Below are 18,825 nucleotides of genomic sequence, written 5' to 3'. Positions count from 1 at the left end.
TGTATGAAGCCATTCAAAAAGATAAACCATTTGAAATACGGATACACACTGTCAACTGATATTGAGAAAACCATTATAAAATGAAGACCAAAAGGTTGACGTGGCCACTCCAAAATGTCCTAGTTATATGCAGTCCTAATATATATGAATTGGGACATACACAATAGGGTTTAAATCTATTTCGACAACACTATTCTTGAAAACTTACAATGTTTTTGGTGTGGATGATTGATTATGCAGCTTTCAATGGTGTTGGTAATGCTTTGGAACCTTCCGACGACACGATGCACTTTCGATTTATGAACAGTTAGTTGCAACATATATGCAAAGGTAAGTTTAAGGGTTGAAAAAAAACTCATAGATCGAACACAAACTGACAACGCCATGGCTAAAAAAACCCAGACACATAATAGTACACAAGACACACCACAGAAAACAAAAGACTAAGCATCATGAACCCGACCGTAACCTGGAAGTGATTTAAGGTTCTCACGGTGGGTAAGCAGACCCTGCGAATTTTTTCGCACCCATTATTATGATCATATATTAACACACCTGGTAAATAGTATAATTTGAATGGTCACACTCGTTAAAAGGGAACAGGGATATAAAAACACATACAAGGAACTTATCCATTATCCTCTGTGAACTGGATATTCAATAACAGTCAACCAACTCGTTCTGGCGTCCGTAAGGTTTAACAACGGGATGATTTTAACTTCAGCATTTGGAACTCTTATTTATTTTGTTCGCCATTGTTAAATTGTAGTAGTTCGTTTCTTGGTGTGCATTTATTGTTGTGTTTCTGTTGTGTAGTAGTTTTCCTCTGATATTTGATGTGTTTCCCTCAGTTTTAATTTGTAACCCGGATTTGGTTTTGCTTTATTCAATCGATTTATAAATTTCGAACAACGGTATGATACTGTTGTCTTTAATTTATATGTCCGTAATAAATTTTTCCAAAGATTTCTTTTCAAAATCTTACTTGAATAGTGTTCGTGAAAATATACTATAGTACGTAGATAAAACGAAATAAAAAGTATGCAGAAACTTCAAATGAATTCATGTACATGAATTTTTGCTTTTTAAATTGAAATACAATAATTGAGGCATACTTGTAAATTTTCAAAAACACCGTGCTTTGGTGATTCATATGTAAACGGTGGGACGTGTACAGTTAGTGGCTCTCCTCACTTATGTTCCTGTTTACCAGACTATGCTGGACTTTCAGGTGAAGGTAAGAATGGAATCGATAAGCCTTATATTAATGTAAAAAAAGAATAACAAAAATTCCGAACTTCGAGGGAAATTAAAATAGGAAAGTCCCTAATCAAATGGAAAAATCATATGCTCAAATTCATAAAACGAATAGATACCAATAGTAATATTCCTGACTTGGTATAGACAATGTGTTAACGATTAAAATAAAGAGAAAAACTATCCATTACAAAATGTCTGTTAACAGAATGACAGACATGTAAAGATATAATAAGATGTGGTATGAGTGTCAAGGAGAAAACGTTCCTTCCAAGTCACCATTTATAAAGTAAAACAATCATTTGTCAAAGTACGGGTTTCAACACAAAATTTTGACTCACAGCAAAAAGCAAGCTATAAAGGGCCCGAACAATTACTAATGTAAAACTATTCAAACGGGAAAATCAACGGTCTTATCTTTATAAAAAACGAGAAAAGAGAAACATTTTTGAACCACATATCAACAACTGAAAGCTGGTGAACAGCAAATTCCTACCTTATGACAGGTGCAAACAAATGCAGAAAGTTTGAACTTTTTAATAGGATCTAATATTCATCCTTAACTGAAACAATAGTGTAATATCACAACATAGAAATCACCCTATAACATATCCATCGAAATGACAAATACATATTAACATTAATTTAGTGAAAATATACTGAGTACGATTGATCTATGACACCATGTCAATACAAAATCAATGGAATAATGTGTGAATAGATAGAGGCAACAGTAGAATACCGCTGTCAGATGTTAAATTATTTCAGAAAAATTACAATTACCTTTACTAAATGGAGCCAAATAGAAAAATTTACACAGGAACATAAATATAATTTTGCTTTAAAATATGCAATATAAATGGAGAACGGAAATATATTGTCTAAAATTAATATTTTTTGTTTATAGTGATACATTTGATAGAACAGAAGTTAATAGGAGTAGGTTCAATAATCCCCCTTTTATTTAAGCTATGTTTTGATAAGAAAATTGCTTCTGCTTCATAAACATGTAGTGTGTATGACAATACAATGCACAAATATCGCGTTCTAGCATCATTAAGTCATGCTAAATTACCAAAATCTTCAAATATTTTGCATTTTGGTTATTTTTTGGACGGGTTCCGTCTTAAATAAAAGTGGCCTCATTCGTGTCCATTCATAATATTGAAATGTAAGTTGTCTTTGATGATACATGTAGTACAAAACATATATAAAGATTGAGGATGAACAGTGATACGGCCACTTTTATTTTGCCAAAAACGATCTGATAAGAGACGTTTTAATGCATATTCGATGGATTTTTTTATATTTAGGCTAGAATCAGAGCATTTTTAATGACCGAATCAGTTAAAATATTTCACATAAACCAATCCAATCAATGGAAATGGACACTTCAGTGTTTAAAACGTGTCCAAAAGCTTTTGTTAGATGAACCTTAAATTTGAGGCCAAATCGGCTCTTACCGGACCTACTCCTTTATAGTCATAACAAACATTTATCAAAGCCGGTATTTATTAAAAATAAATAGACGACATATGGCCCAAAATAGTATCAACATATCAAATAAACAATTAATACAATTTGGGAGTAATCACAGTTTCTGATTTCTAGTTAAATGCTAAAATAATTAATTAAAAAAAATCATGCATCAGAAACTAGAATCAACTCAAATACATCCCATGGTTTTAATATGTCAACTTCTTGTACAGTCAAAGGAGATATGATTTATGCAATACCAAAATTAAAAGTATTGACAGTTATTTAGAGACACAATGATAGAATATGTCGTGACAGAACGAAGTGATTATACATTTTTATGTGTAATACTTAACCATAGAGAGGCCGGAACCAGTTTAACACAGTTAATGGCGTGGTACATATTTATAGGAGTTTAAAATATATGATGTGATTATTGGATATGGTTACTTGATTGTAACAGTGGTATAGTATATAAATGTGAAATTGCCCATCATATGTTATTGACTATTTTGCACAACGAAAGACCAAATATATATATTTGTGATGGTAAATTTTGACATAACACAAAACTTATGAAAACGTCTTATGGCAGTTATAAGAAAGATGGAGTGTGTAAATCTTCGACATGAGATATTTCTGAAAATCTGAAATAAAACTTCTGACTCAATTTTCTTTCAAATTTCAATATATAAAATTAAGGATCTCGGACTTTTTGTTAGTTAAAATACATTGAGATTAACAAAAAGAGTTATTTTACACGGGTTAGCTAATGAAAATTTAATTGGCCTACTTGTAGAAACATTAAACGAATTAGTTTTTGTAATTGATAGAGAACATTGCTTTTCATATATACTTCTAGTCCAAATAATTATGACGTCTTGAAAGGCTATTATAATTTTTTTCTTTGACGCCTTACATCAACGTCATAACGCCAAACTCATATATTCAGTTGGACTTTGATAGGGAATTTACTGCTTTATAAAAACGTTTAGCTGATTTCTCCTCAAGATGCTTCATTTAAGATGTATAAAATATATTTTTGAACCAAACTCGGTACATGTTGACCAACCTGAATTTCCGGATAATGTAAAACAATGGTTACGGAAATTCGGGTTTTACCGAGTTTGGTGTAAAAATTATTTTATAATCTCCTAAAAAGAAATCCGACAAACGTTTTAAAAAATGCAGTCGACATGTGCCCGCCTCGGATGGAATTGTTACTTATATTATTAATTCTGTAGGGATTAATTGGAAATATTTTCGTAAAACAAACACATAAAAGGTAAGAATTTTTAAATATGCATTTTGTTTTAGCCTTCTTTGAAAATTTGATGGCTAAATTGGGTCTCAAAGTTGAGAGCAAAATATGCTCTCAAAGTCCAACCGAAAATGGCGGCTTCAGCATTATGACGTCGAAGTAAGGCGTCAAAGAAAAAAATTATAATAGCCTTTCAAGACGTCATAATTATTTGGACTAATATACTTCCGAAATACCAAATAAAATAGAGGGACACTGGCCTTCAATCAAGAAAACACTAAATGCCGTTTAACATTCGCAATAATTATCAGCCCTTGATTTTAAAAGAATTGCTTACTGAAAATTCTTACTAGACTTAATTTATAGAGAGCTTATTTAATCTTTAAATACTGAATGTTAAATTTTTCTGTTGTATATCTAATAGTACGAAAAATAGAAGATGAATCATGATTTAGTATTTCCGAGTACAAGGGTCCACAAATATTCTTTTCATACCTTCTACTTTCATTATGTTCATTACCATTAGACTGATTTTTATTTAGAATTAGAATTTAAACCAATATTCGTAGCATGCAGTGGAAATGGACAGTCACTACTGGACACATGGAGAACGCCGTCTATGGGAAGAGAAATTGCAAACATCAATGAATCATGTACATCTGGTCATCTGAGAAGTTCGAATATTGACAACTGGAACGGGTCGAGTATTGACCAGGTAAACTTAAATTTAATAAAGTGGATCACATACAAGAGTAATATGCCTACAATTATATAAATACTGAAACAGAATAAAGTTAAAATAGAAGTATTTTTACAAGATAGAATGTAGATGACAAATTGAATAGTGCTCAGAATACCTGAAACATAAACGTCGTTATCCTTAAATCAGATTTTTCATTCCAATCAAACAATTCCTAATGGTGTCCGTAAAATGTTAGAAATGGGCGACCTCATTTTTATGGTTTTGTATCTTCCTTTTACACAGAAATTGTCTATCAGGGATAGGGCATAATATCGTATTGATCAACCAGAAATATATACTGCCTGAACAGGTGCTGTTGTAATCTTTCAAAATGGGGATTTAACAAAGAAGTAGCTGCAATCATCTCTGTTGTTGTAAAAATGTGTTCAAAACTGACATAAACTTTCAATTATGAGGCCAATCAAATGTTCACTTTTCATTTTAAAGTTTGATCGGATATATGCATTCCATAGAATCACCAATCTACCTACCTATCCTCTTCGCTCCTGGTGGAGCATAAGGTCGCCACAAGATTTCTCCATCCAGATCTGTCTTTAGCCTTTGTTTCGGCTTCTCCCCAGGTCATGCCAAGCTCCTTTAGTTCTGCCTCAATTGTTCGACGCCAGGTGGTTTTGGGTTTTACTATTGGTTTCTTCCCCTGGGTGTCCATCTTAGAGCTGTCCTGGTCATGTTGGATTCAGAATTCTTGAGAACATGCCCCAGCCATCTGAAGCGCCTCTGTTGTATTTCTTTGAGGATACACATGGACTTGGTCGTTTCGAGGAGATGGTCATTTGAGATACGGTTTGGCCAAAACATTTTTACAAATTCGCCTCAGACAATTGTGATGGAAACTTGAGAGCTTTCTCATATCTGTTTTTTGTTACTCTCCAGCATTCACTTTCATACACAAGGACAGATTTGAAATTTACTGTTATATAGCCTGATCTTTGTTTTTCTGTTGTATTGTGGCTGGACTTCCAAATGGGTAGTAGTCTTTGAAATGAAGATCTTGCCTTGGCTAGCCTACTTTAATATCTTTTTTGGTTGAATCTTCTGTATTAGCGACAGTTCCTAGATAGGTAAATTTATCTACTTGTTGGATTTCTGTACCCTCAGCTTCTAGTCGTAAGTTTAATGTTGTGTTGAGTCGCATCTCTTGAGTGTTTTTTTTTGCATTCAATTCCAGTCCAATTAGGCTTGCAAAATGGCTGAGCCGATCTGCCTTTCCTTGCATATGATCTTGTTTTGATGAAAGGAGTGCTTTATCATCAGCAAAGTCAAGGTCCTCTAGGGTTGTAAACATGGACCATGTGATACCTCTTTTCTTGTCACTGGTGATCTTCCGCATCACCCATAGAATCGCCAAACCTTGAATTATTCAGTTACCCTAGCCGTATTTGGCACATTTTTTTAAATTTTGAATCCTCGATGCTCTTTCATGCTCTTTAACTTTGTACTTGTTTGGCTATATGAATATGTTGATACGAGCGTCACTGTTGAGTCTTAAGTAGACGAAACGCGCGTCTGGCGTACTAAATTTTAACCCAGGTACCTTTGATAACTCTTTGCACCACTTGGTCGATGGCACTGCTGGTGGACGTCTCGTCCCCCAGGGTATAACTAGCTTAGTAGTTAACACTTCGGTGTTGACATGAATATCAATAATGTGGTCAGTTTTATAAATGTCTTGTTTACTAAACTTTGAATTTTTCGAAAAAAAAATAAGGATTTTCTTATCCTAGGCATAGATTACATTAGCCGTATTTGGCATAATTTTTTGGAATTTTGGATCCTAAATGCTATTCAGTGCTCTTCAACTTTGTACTTGTTTGGCTTTATAAATATTTGATATGAGTGTCACTAATGAGTCTAATGTAGACGAAACGCGCGTCTGGCGTAATAAATTATAATCCTGGTACATTTGATAACTATAACCAAACGGATAACAAGATTATAATCTAAGACCGTCATTGCTAAAGTATAAAATTAATGTAAGCACAGTTTGGTGATAAGTCTATTAATATCATGTCACAAAAGAAATGAAGATATTATTTTGTTCACCATAACTGAAACATAACGTCGTTACTCCTAAAACAGATATCCCAGTATTAGAATATCGTATTGATAAACCAGAAATATATACTGCACGAACAGGTGCTGTTGTAATCTTTCGAAATGGTGATTTAACAAAGAAGGAGCTGCAGTTATCTCTGTTGTCGTAACATTGTGTTTAAAGCTGACATAAACTGTCAAATATGAGGCCAATCAAATGTTCCCTTTTCATTCTATTTTCATTCATTTGATCGGAAATCTGCATCCCATAGAATCACCTAACCTTGAATTATTTAGTTAATTTGTATTTCTTTTACCATGAATTACGTTAAATAATAACAATTACTCTTAACATATAATATGGTATAATATAATTTTAGGTAAAAGTTGAACTATTTACAAATGGAAAATTGGATTTAGGTATTTATTTTGATGGCAACCTATCAACAAGTTCCAATTGGTGTAGTAAAGAACGGATTCTTTCTAGTACTTTTAACGACTTGACGCAATCGTCTACTGTCAACTTTTTCTCTATGGATGGGTAAATTATCTACAAAAAAAACCCAAATAAACATTTAAATACTATAATGTCAATTAACTGTCAAAAACCGATTATTAAAATATATACGACTAGGCTACTGATTTACAGTACAGAAACTATTTCATTAAAACTTTTAAATAATCTGGCTAATCATTTGCTACGATAAAACGTTTTCGTACATACAAATAAACTGTCGTATGTCATTATCAAATCTAAACATCGGGACGCGAAAGAGACGTCAATTATATAACTAAAACTGAATATGACTGCAGGTAGAAAAACCTCAGTGTGACACAGTTTCAAATTTATCAATGTTTTATAGTACCGTCATTGAACGTTTCCAAAGAGTCCCTCCTGGAAAAATTGACAGCTTCTTCTACCCTCGATAGTTGTAAAAACGCAACAAAAGCATGAATGATTACAAAATAACGTAAACATATGTATACAGTAAAATGTATATTGATATTTAGATATATGGGCTAAAAAACGTTACTTTTTTCTTTTACACAGTGACCACACCGTTGATCGCCATTTTTACATCAGCAATATTTATAGCGGCTGTCCAGGTGATTTATTTTGGATGGTAGTAATAGATACTGCAGATGCTAATTATCGCCCCTGTGACTATGATAAATTACCTGGAAAGGAATATCCTTACATATTATATGCTCCTAATCAGCAGAAGACTACATTGAACGATGGTGTGTTGAATAATGTATTTGTTAAATAATGGATTTGTTAAATAATATATTTGTTAAAAAAAATTATTTGTTAAAAAATGCATTTGTGAAATAATGTATATGATAAACAAAAGAATTTTATAATGCTAGTTATCTAATATCGCATGTTTTGATAGTTTATCTTTTTACGTCTTAATATAAGATATATATAAGTACGTCTGAGTCAGTGACAACCCTACAACAGATGTATCCATCGGATCGCCATCAATGATGGTGATACATGGCTGTGTACATAATGTATATACAACTCGTCTAAACATCAACCCAACAATGTTAGATCTGTAAATTTGCTTTCGCAAATGTTTGGTTCTTCCCTCGCCGGGATTCGAACCCATGCTACTGTGATATCGTGACACCAAATCGCCTGCACTGCAGCCGTCCCGCTATACCACACGACCACCTGGGCTCTCAATTAAAAGAGCTTTTGGTGGGCATGTGTTACCTTTCCACGTCAGTTTTAATCTAGCGGCGTACTACAGTACATGCTATATAAGACATGAAGATGTTATTGTTACAGATCAGCTAAGTTATCTATAGTAAAGGATCCTACAAATTAATGTAAGATACAGTCACAGAAAATAATTATATTCATAAGTACGTCTGAGTCAGTGACAACCCTACAACAGATGTATCCATCGGATCGCCATCAATGATGGTGATACATGGCTGTGTACATAATGTATATACAACTCGTCTAAACATCAATCCAACAATGTTAGATCTGTAAATTTGCTTTCGCAAATTTTTGGTTCTTCCCTCGCCGGGATTCGAACCCATGCTACTGTGATATCGTGACACCAAATCGCCTGCACTGCAGCCATCCCGCTAGACCACACGACCACCTGGGCTCTCAATTAAAAGAGCTTTTGGTGGGCATGTGTTACCTTTCCACGTCAGTTTTAATCTAGCGGCGTACTACAGTACATGATATATAAGGCATGAAGATGTTATTGTTACAGATCAGCTAAGTTATCTATAGTAAAGGAACCATTATATATATATATATAAACGAGTCTAAATTGAAAACTACGTTCAAACCTATGATTGCGTTGGATAAAAACCGCAATTTGTATACGTGTGCATGTCAAACATATTTCGTTGTAGAAGGATCTAAAAACAGCACAAACAACATTTTCCAAAAGACCAAAAACGTGAAAAAGTATATTTATCTGTATCTGTATATATTCTGTCAATATAGGCAGACCTTCAGTATGAAGTCAATAATATCCCTTCACTAGAAGAATGTTATAAGTTACAATATCCAATGAATGATAACCTCACATATCTGTTTCAGCCTAACACATTCATTATCAATTATATTCTGTAATATTTAACTAAAAAATAAAACAAGGAATTTGTCTATAATGACAGCACTCGACCAAAAAGCAGAAACAAGGCCATCAATAGGTCTACATCGCAGCGTGAAAATGTTGCACCAGGATAAGGCTACAGCTGACCCCTAATCAATAATGTATTGATGCAGATAACTGATTCATTTTATACAGTAGATTTGGGAGATAGAAACATATTTTTTTAAGTTGATTACAAAGATAAAAGAGCATGTAATTTCATTGAAAATAAGCAGTATTGCTTGTTTCAATTGAAAATTATCAATTTACTAATATAAAGAGTTAAATATTTTCAAAACGGAAAAGATTTAATCAAATCAGGGCGATAGAATGACATTACATTGTATTATATTTTAGTTCATGATTTAAAATTTATATTTCTTTTCATTTCAGGCACGTATGCAGTGGCTGAAAAGATGGTGATATCGATACTGACATTTATATAACAATAAGATTTTATATTCATAGATAATTCACAAGACTTGGTACTTTGTATTTAAAATATTAGAAATGAAAGCAGATTTATTTGTTATGTGTTGACTTTTTTCCAGCAGCAAATGTCATTTCAAATCAAAGTATTAAACGTGCACTCCAGCTTTTTCAGCAGTAGCATATAAATCAAATCTTCTAAAGGCAATTCCAAACTTGGGAAAGAAGAACATTAAAAAGTCCTTACAACTTGTGTCGATTGAGGCTAGGGTGGCAATGTCAAAAAGATGGAAAACCTACATGTAACGTTTTGAATGCATCCATATTTGCTTAACGTAACTGTAAATGAACGTTTCAATGATAATAGCATCAGGAGTGAAATATAACTTTTGCACTTGCTTCGATCCAGTGATGGTAATACTCTACAAAATCTACAATAGGTATATAAACACACACAAATATATAGCCATTATATATTCGGGGAATTTGAAGAGCAAAATATATATGTCTATCTTTAAGAACTTGGTATACATTTTTTTTGGGGACACAGCGATCAAACTGTTGATCGTCATTTTTACATATTCAGCAGTTATCATGGTTTCTGCACTGTTTCTTTGATCACTTACACGGACAGGAATATCCATACATCTTATATGGTCCTAATTAGCATAAAGTGACATTGAATGATTGTGGGTTAAATTATATATTGTTGAAAAGTACCTGATGTTTTCTTACTTCAAACTGTATGATTTATTGCGAAATATCTAACCTTTTTTGAACAAATTAGACGGAGTTTATCTTTACACCTTTTATATTTAAGGGCAAGTACTGTGCTCGTCGCTTGCTATTCTAATGCTTTGAGTTTGTAATTCATCAAGATTTATTACAAAACCCTGTTTCAAAAACTCAAATTCATCATCGATTATAATGTGGTAATCAATTGATTGATTCAATCGATTCATGTTATCCAGGGTAAAATTGGGAGATAGTAAAATCTTCATGTTATTCAGGATAGACTTGGAAGAGAGCAAATTCTTCATGTTATCCAGGGTAGAATTGGGAGATAGTAAAATATTCATGATATCCAGGGTAGAATTGGGAAGAGTAAAATTTTTATGTTATCCAGGATAGCATTGGGAGAGGGAAAAATCTTCATGTTACCCAGGATAGAATTTGGAAAGAGTAAAATCTTTATGTTATCATGGGTAGAACTGGGAGATAGTAAAATATTCATGTCATCCAGGATAGAATTTGGACAGAGTAAAATATTCATGTTATCCAGGGTAAAATCGGGAGTAAAATATTTATGTTATCCAGAGTAGACTAGGGAGATAGTAAAATCTTCATGTTATCCAGGGTAGAATTGGAAGAGAGTAAAATCTTCATGTTATACAGGATAGAATAAAGAGAAATTAAAATCTTTTTGTTATCCAGGTTTGAATTAGGAGATAGTAAAATCTTCATTTTATCCAGGATGGAATTTGGATAGGGTAAAATATTCATGTTATCCAGAGTAGAATTTTGAAAGAGTAAAATCTTCATGTCATCCAGGGTAGAATAGGGAGAGAGTTAAATAGTCATGTCATCAAGGGTATAACTGGTAGATAGTAAAATATTTATGCTATCCAGGGTACACTCGGGAGGGAGTAAAATCTCGATGTCATCCAATGTATAATTGAGACAATATCCTTAATGCGCCTTGAAATGAGGAACTCAAAAGTCACGTGTAAACAAAAAATCTCTGAGTAGTGATATTTGACACATTTCTATGATAAACAAATGACTGAGCTAAACCATTTGTGATAATTTAGAAAGTAAGGGAACATAGAATAAATGTGTAAAATCTATTGAGCTATTAAATGTGTTCAAACTATTAAATTTTTAAAGAACTTATTGTGTTAAAATGAAATTTTTTACCATGAGGAGCCACGTCGCAAAAGGATACTCGGGGTTTGCTAATTTACGGAAGAATGAACTACACTTCGTTCCTCGAAAATTTAACCACACGTGTGAAAATGTCTAAGCTTCGAAACAAGCCATCATATATATATATACAAGTTTACGATATGGGCTGAGCAGCAGCAGAAAAAAGTAACCATTACCGCCTATGTAGAAAAAATACTCATATTGCCCCAATTGGGGGATAGTAAAATCTTTATGTTATCCAGTTTAGAATTTGAAGGGAGCAAAATCTTCATGTTATCCAGGTTAGAATTGGGAGTGAGTAAAATCTTCATGTCGTCCAGGTTAGAATTAGGAGAAAGTAAAATCTTTATGTCATTGAGGGTAGAATTTTGAAAGAGTAAAATGTTTATGTCATTCATGGTAGAATTTCAATAGAGAAAAATATTTATGTTATCCAGGGTAGAATTGGGAAATAATCAAATCTTCATGTTATCCAGGGTAGAATTTGGAGAGAGTAAAATATTAGTTAAGGAAAGACGAGACGATAGAAAATCAGCAGTTATGAATACCGGTATTTCACTTGAACTTAATGAACTATATTGTTTGTCTTTTTGTCTTTTAGCCATGGCGTTGTCAGTTTGTGTTAGAATTAAGAAAGAGGGACGAAAGATACCAAAACGACAGTCAAGCTCACACATGATCAGATGATAATCAAAATCTCTACCCCCGAATGATTGTTGAAATATACTATAAGATCTGACATTACTTAAATACGAACATGTAGGTCGATCATCACCATGTATTTCCTCATATGAAGTTCCCTAATGGTTTTTAAAAATTTATATTATACCAATCTTAAGGTACAACAAATGGAAGTTTTCAACGACCTTGACTGGCTATACAGCCCTTGCACGGTCGGCTTCTTTAGGTAGATAGGGGATCTTTCTATATTTTGGATTTTGAAATACAAGAAAACAAGGTCTAGATTTTTGATAATTCATGTGTATTTTTTTTTCATTATGATATAGAAAATGCCATGTTTTATCATATTTATGGTTGTAATTTACCAAAAAAAAAAAAAAAAATTGTTTTGTTTGATTCATTTTTTTTCAACTTTTCCAAATAAGGGGAGACAACTCACATGTAAGGGCAGATAATTCAGATAGTGTTACTTTTACAATAGAATGTGTTAGGAATTTACCCATTTTATTGTGTACCAAGAAAACGAGTCCGGTGACCCCATTTTTTCTTCTTCTCATCTGAAAGAATAATATTTGAGTTATCTTCTCATATTTTATCTCACAATTTATGCAATTCTATGGTGAAGATTTCGTTTTATCACCAAAAATTTGGTTTTCCATGCATAATCTATACAAAATTTGACAATTTTGCACAACCTGTAGTGTGAAAATAAGTCTGGTGCCCATTCTTTTTACTAATGTTCTTAAACAAGCAGGATATAAACTACATTTTGACAAATTATTAAGAAATTCTATGGATTATGATTTTAGACACCCCATCTACCTTAAAAATAAAAGGAAGTTGTATTTTTGTTCAAGCTGCATTAATTTCCAATCCATATCGATACTAATTAAGCTAGAAATAAACCACACCAAAATCGAGAATTGAATCCGCTGCTCATGAAGACACCCGTCCTCATATACGTACAAACCTAGTGATAAGTCTTTTTTTATAAATTTTGTTTTGAAAAAACGACCATTCGAACATAATTATCCGTCTTCATATTTGAAAAGAATATCTAATAATGGTCAACCACTTCGTGATTGTGTCCGTAAAACTAAGAGACACTTTCGACTTTACCACTTGGAACTCTTAATACAATAGCGTCTTTGTGAGCAGCAAGCATCTGTCATGGGAATCATTATTGAAATGATAAGCCCTCGAATGCCGTAAAAAATGCGAGAAATATACCCAGAAGCAAGCGCTACTTGATTATTGTGACCTATAAATATGGACAGTTCAAAATTGGGAAGCATATGTCATCTCTTTTGTCTTCAAACTTTGTTTTCATCAGATCCTTTAATAGTTAGATGTAAGTCAAGTAGGTGAAGCAGACTCAACTGTATATGTTGTATCTTTACTCTCATGTTCGAAGGGATAGTATGGGTGCATTCAACAATCACCAAAAGTTTAATTTCATTGTATAAAGGTGTTAAAAGGAAAACCACAAAAATACTAAACTCCGAGGAAAATCCAAAAAGTAAAGTTCCTAATCAAATGGCAAAATCAAAAGCTAACAAATCCCACGAATGAGTAAAACCTGTCATATTCCTGACTTGGTACAGGCAAATTAAATCTTTCCAATAAGCTGGAATATAATAGTTTATCCTAGAAAAATCAAACGTTTCGATATCATAATTTCAAATTTGTTATAAATGTTATTAATGATCTGGGAATGTAAGAAAGACGATTCGTTGAGAGGTAAGCGAGCAGACTTATAGGAACTAATTACAATGTATCAAAAGAGTTTTTTCATACAAAGATATATTGTATGAGACTTTAAATATTATATGTTATATTTGTTTTCAATATTGATTAAACTTATAGTTATTTCTATTAGAGCTGAACTGTCTTTCATTGTGCTAATTGGTTCAATTTATACGTCATTATTATATATTCAAGAATTCTTAGACAACGGAAAAGTATGTTTGTAAAAAGAATAGCTTGTCTTCTTATTCCTTTTGTATTCACAGTGGATAGTGCAGCTATAAACACAACAACATTTGATTTAAAGTCATCTAAAGGAATCATTTCAACAAAATTAATCAAACGGGATGTGATCGTCAAATCTTTGATAGAGTGCGCTGCTCAATGCAGCAGTTATGACTTTTGTGAAACAGCAAGTTTTGATTCTGAGACGACGTTGTGCAACCTCTCTACGTCATGCAATCCGGAAGCACTGGTCTCTCCAACTGCAACATTCATCAGAAAACGTAGACAACAAGGTATGGACATTTATTCGAATTGTATTTTTTTTTAATTTAGCAAAAGCAACTTATCTTTTATTTGTTTTCATACTTTACCCCATGACAAATTATTGTTATCTCTCTTGCGACGGATACAAGACATAAGGGTAGCAATACAGAGGCGGCGACTGTGACGACGTGAACTGTTGATTTAAAGCTTACATTTCAGAAGGTAGATGCTTCATATCTTTGTATAAAATACTTAATGTTACGAAGTCTCCATCTGTCGTGTGTCTATTGTTCATGGCCCCATTTTCATAGTTCATTGACAACTTGAAATAACTTACAGTTTTTTATAAAGTAAAATATTTACTAGTTATGAGTAATATGATAACCCAATTTGGTTTATGGGTTCCCTTCAGCGTCAAATAAAATTCAGCTGAATCTCAACCTCATTTTCTTGATGAGGGATCAAGGTTACAGTTAAGTGGTCAAGTCCGTATCTCAGAGACTACAACCATTAAGTCACGTATGTTTGGCGTATGGAATAGTTGTAAGTTGTATCTGACCTTGATCATAATTTAAGTTATAATTTCAAGGAATAAACAGGCATTTCAATAAAACGAAAATAGCAGGTAAGTCTGTTTCATAATCCTTATTTACAAGCTCTTTATTAGTATAAGATATGTATTGTACTGCTATTGTTTCTTAATATGTATCAACTATATTTTGCTCTCCTTGTGTGTCTATGTTATGCTAGTTTTAGTTTGAAATGATTCTGATGTACTTACAAATTTAGCCATACGCCAACAGTCCAGCAACAGTAATAGAAATGAAAAATATGAAAGGCACTACCGTGGAGTTTTCAAAACATAAAATAAAGCTTTCAAATATATTATCTACATACTATTCTATAAACAATACCTTCAAATTGTCTATGTCGTGTATCAATTGAATTTATATTAAATACTTATCTGCGTTTTAGTTCATAAAAATAAAAAAAAGTAACAAAGAAATCATGATCGTATTCTTATTGTGGCAGATCGTATGAATATTTGGTCTAGTACGAGCTACACCATACATGTATTTGGACCATATTGATTAATTTTAGACAAAAAATATCCAAATCTTAAATTAATATTTACAAATAAATATTATTACAATCAGTGAAAATTTAATAAGTTGAAATTGCATACACTACAAATAAATACCTATTTAGCCATATATCAACAGTCAAACAATAGTAACAGAAATATACCAAATATAAAGCACTACCGTCGCATTTTCAAAATACAAAATCAAATCTTTCAAATATATACAGTTTTATATACAGACTGTTCCATACACAATGCCTTTAAAGTATCGATATCGTGTATCATTTGAACACCTTATTAGATTAATTCTCTGCGTTTTAGTTCATAAAAATAAAAAGGGACAAGGAAACCATGATTGTTTTCTTACTTAAGACTAGAAGAACACAAAACAATAGGGTATACTATCTGTTCCAGATCGTACTAGCTGAACCATACATGTATTTTGACTATAATGAATAATTTAAGACAACATGTTTTATTGAGATTTACCAATAAGTATTATTACATGAATACAATCACATGAATAAAGGGAACAAGTGAACACTCAATGAGCTGAAATTAAATAAATGTTTATCTGGTTCCTATTTTGGCATTCTCGTAAAGGGTGACACTAATGTCTTGCTGCCACAAGAAACGTCAGATTTTTTACATAAACATGTTTTATTCATGCACTTTCCTTTGGTTTTACATCTCTTTCTAGCAAGAGAACAGCTTGCTTGTTTTGCGGCAGCATGTCATGAAATTTCTTCAACAAGTCCACAGCTGGTTTTTGTAGTAAAACAATCCTCAATATTCTAAAACTTTTCTTCCAGTATCATATCTACCTTAAATAACTTCAATTTCAGTGAGCATATTTCGATTTAATGTATTACTGGCATACTAAAAAAAAGGAGATAAACAGATTAAGATAAAGTGATTTAAAATTTTTTTTTTTCAATTACAATTACACTTTTACTAGACTAAGTATATTATTTCTAGATTTCAGTTATGTTGATTTGTAATATACATTTCTATCTCAGAAACTTGACCAACTTTAAACAGACCGTACGCTAACAGTCTGGCCGTATGCGTATTTTGAAAAAAAATGTATACATATGTTCCAGAACAAATACTCAAATGGTCTCAAAAATATCCACCATCAACAAAAATATAATTTAAAAAATAAATAAAAGGTATTTAACATGCCAATATTTAATTTCAAACATCGTTGATTCCAATAGGAAAATCATAAATATGTAATAGGTAATTTCTAAAGCCTTATAACTAAATTAAGTACCACAATTTTTCAGACACAATCTGATTCATAATAGGAAAGCAAATGAAGTTGAAATCTTCTTTAAATTGCAACATTTTCTCGTTATTTACTCAAACTGGAATATATGCTTTCTGGTAATTTATAGACAATGAATAATGAATATACCTATGATTACTTTCTTAACAAACTTGTTACATGATATTACATCTGCATTAAACAAAATCAATGATACAAGGCATATTATTTTGTACGCCATACACGCGTTTCGTCTACAAAAAGAATGATCATTGACGCTCTAATTAACAGTTAAAATGACAAATAAAGGCATATTTCTTTTGTAAATCTGAATCATGGGATTCCCACATGTTGAAATACATGTAGGAGATTGTTTTATCGTATTAATCATTTCTCATATGGAAAAACACAACCCAAAAAAACTATTGAATTTCGTATCAAAATGAGATCGTCCGACAATTCTAAAAAAATTATCATCTGATGAAAATCAAATGTGTGTTGCTGCACATAAACTATACCGAAAGTTATGAAATATATACCGAAAGTTATGAAATATATACCGAAAGTTATGAAATATATACCGGAAACTTTCAAAAAAACCAAATGTCAAATATCTTAACCACAGTATCACACTGATGTAGAAAATAAAAAGCATTGGTATCTCTGTATTGGTTTGTTTTATTTAAAATTTCTTCAAGATGTCGTTACTTTTAAAAAGTTTATATTACCTAATTTATATGAAATGATAAACGTTAGGGAAATAACAGTTTACCTTTTCGAACGCGAATATTTAATGAAAAGTTTTGCAACGTTTGAATGATAAAGATAAATATTAATGTTGTTCTCTTTAAAGAAACAGATACTAGTAAATAAACAAAGACGACTGTTTTCCTCGAAATACACGATCTTAAGTGTTACAGTTAATAAAGTGTATATATACCATTTTGTTTTTCTTTGTTGAAATAGTTATTTGTTTTATTGTTTATAGTGGTGAAGATTATAACACAATGTTGACTGCTGTCATACAGGTGAGAGGTTTAGCTCGCTATAAAACAAGTTATATCCTCTCATCATGCTCATTACGCAAAAAAAGATGAAAAAAAACCAAACAAATAAGCATAATAGTTTACATTGTATTTACTTTTGTTGAATTGAAATTTATAAGGGACACTAGGCGATTTTCTAAATAAGTTATCAATCTTTTTATGTTCAATTGAAGAAATCAAACAAATTGCAATATCTACTTTCGTTTCAATCCACCATTTTCTACATGAGGAAATGTGTGTACCAATTCAGGAATATGACAGTTGTTATCCATTCGTTTGATGTGATTGTGCTTTTGATTTTGCTATTTGATAAGGGAATTTCTATCTTGAATATTCCTTGGAGTTATTGTTATTTTACTAAATGTTGCGTAGTCACTTTTTACTAAATGTTGCGTAGTCATCACCGGAGTTTTAATTCGAATGTGTATTTCAAAGTTTAAACTGAAATAATTTGTAAAAGTTAAAGCATGAAATGATTAACATCATTCCTGTTGATTAATGTTATCGAGATAATGAGATCGCGATCAGTTTTGCATTGCAAAGGTAATTGGAAGTTCATAGTTGGATATGTGTTGATTGATATTGTATTCTTACACACATGATTATTTATTACATGGCATTGACTTCGAACTAGCTTTTAGTAACAGTGAGTACTCTCAGATCTGCACTTTGTGGCTTTTGTGTTTTTGTGCTTTGTATCGATCTGATGACTCACTTTGAAGCCCTGTTGATC

General features: G+C 32.1%; 2 protein-coding genes across 2 annotated transcripts in view; one reads left to right on the top strand and one right to left on the bottom strand.

Annotated features, from left to right (window-relative positions):
* Positions 1-18,825, bottom strand: part of LOC134727785 (uncharacterized) — a 391,209-nt gene that overhangs the window by 61,611 nt on the left and 310,773 nt on the right. The gene's annotated exons all lie outside the window — the stretch shown is intronic.
* LOC134681485 (uncharacterized) lies at positions 210-11,739 on the top strand. The gene is made up of 5 exons (XM_063541121.1): positions 210-306; positions 4,537-4,709; positions 7,172-7,332; positions 7,843-8,033; positions 9,815-11,739. Exons 1-5 carry the CDS (start codon positions 210-212, stop codon positions 9,865-9,867), a joined length of 675 nt encoding a protein of 224 aa, XP_063397191.1. The 3' UTR covers positions 9,868-11,739.

Source organism: Mytilus trossulus, chromosome 8, assembly GCF_036588685.1.
Source record: "Mytilus trossulus isolate FHL-02 chromosome 8, PNRI_Mtr1.1.1.hap1, whole genome shotgun sequence".
In the NCBI taxonomy this organism is placed as follows: domain Eukaryota; kingdom Metazoa; phylum Mollusca; class Bivalvia; order Mytilida; family Mytilidae; genus Mytilus; species Mytilus trossulus.
The sequence above is the reverse complement of the archived record's forward strand: the minus strand, read 5'-3'. Positions and strand labels throughout refer to the sequence as shown.

Excerpts from the sequence above, each read along its gene's own strand:
- LOC134681485 (XM_063541121.1), top strand. The coding sequence starts at position 210 with ATGTTTTTGGTGTGGATGATTGATTATGCAGCTTTCAATGGTGTTGGT. Across the intron at positions 307-4,536 it reads GCACTTTCGATTTATGAACA|AATTAGAATTTAAACCAATA; the intron begins GTTAGTTGCAAC and ends ATTTTTATTTAG. Across the intron at positions 8,034-9,814 it reads GAAGACTACATTGAACGATG|GCACGTATGCAGTGGCTGAA; the intron begins GTGTGTTGAATA and ends TTTTCATTTCAG.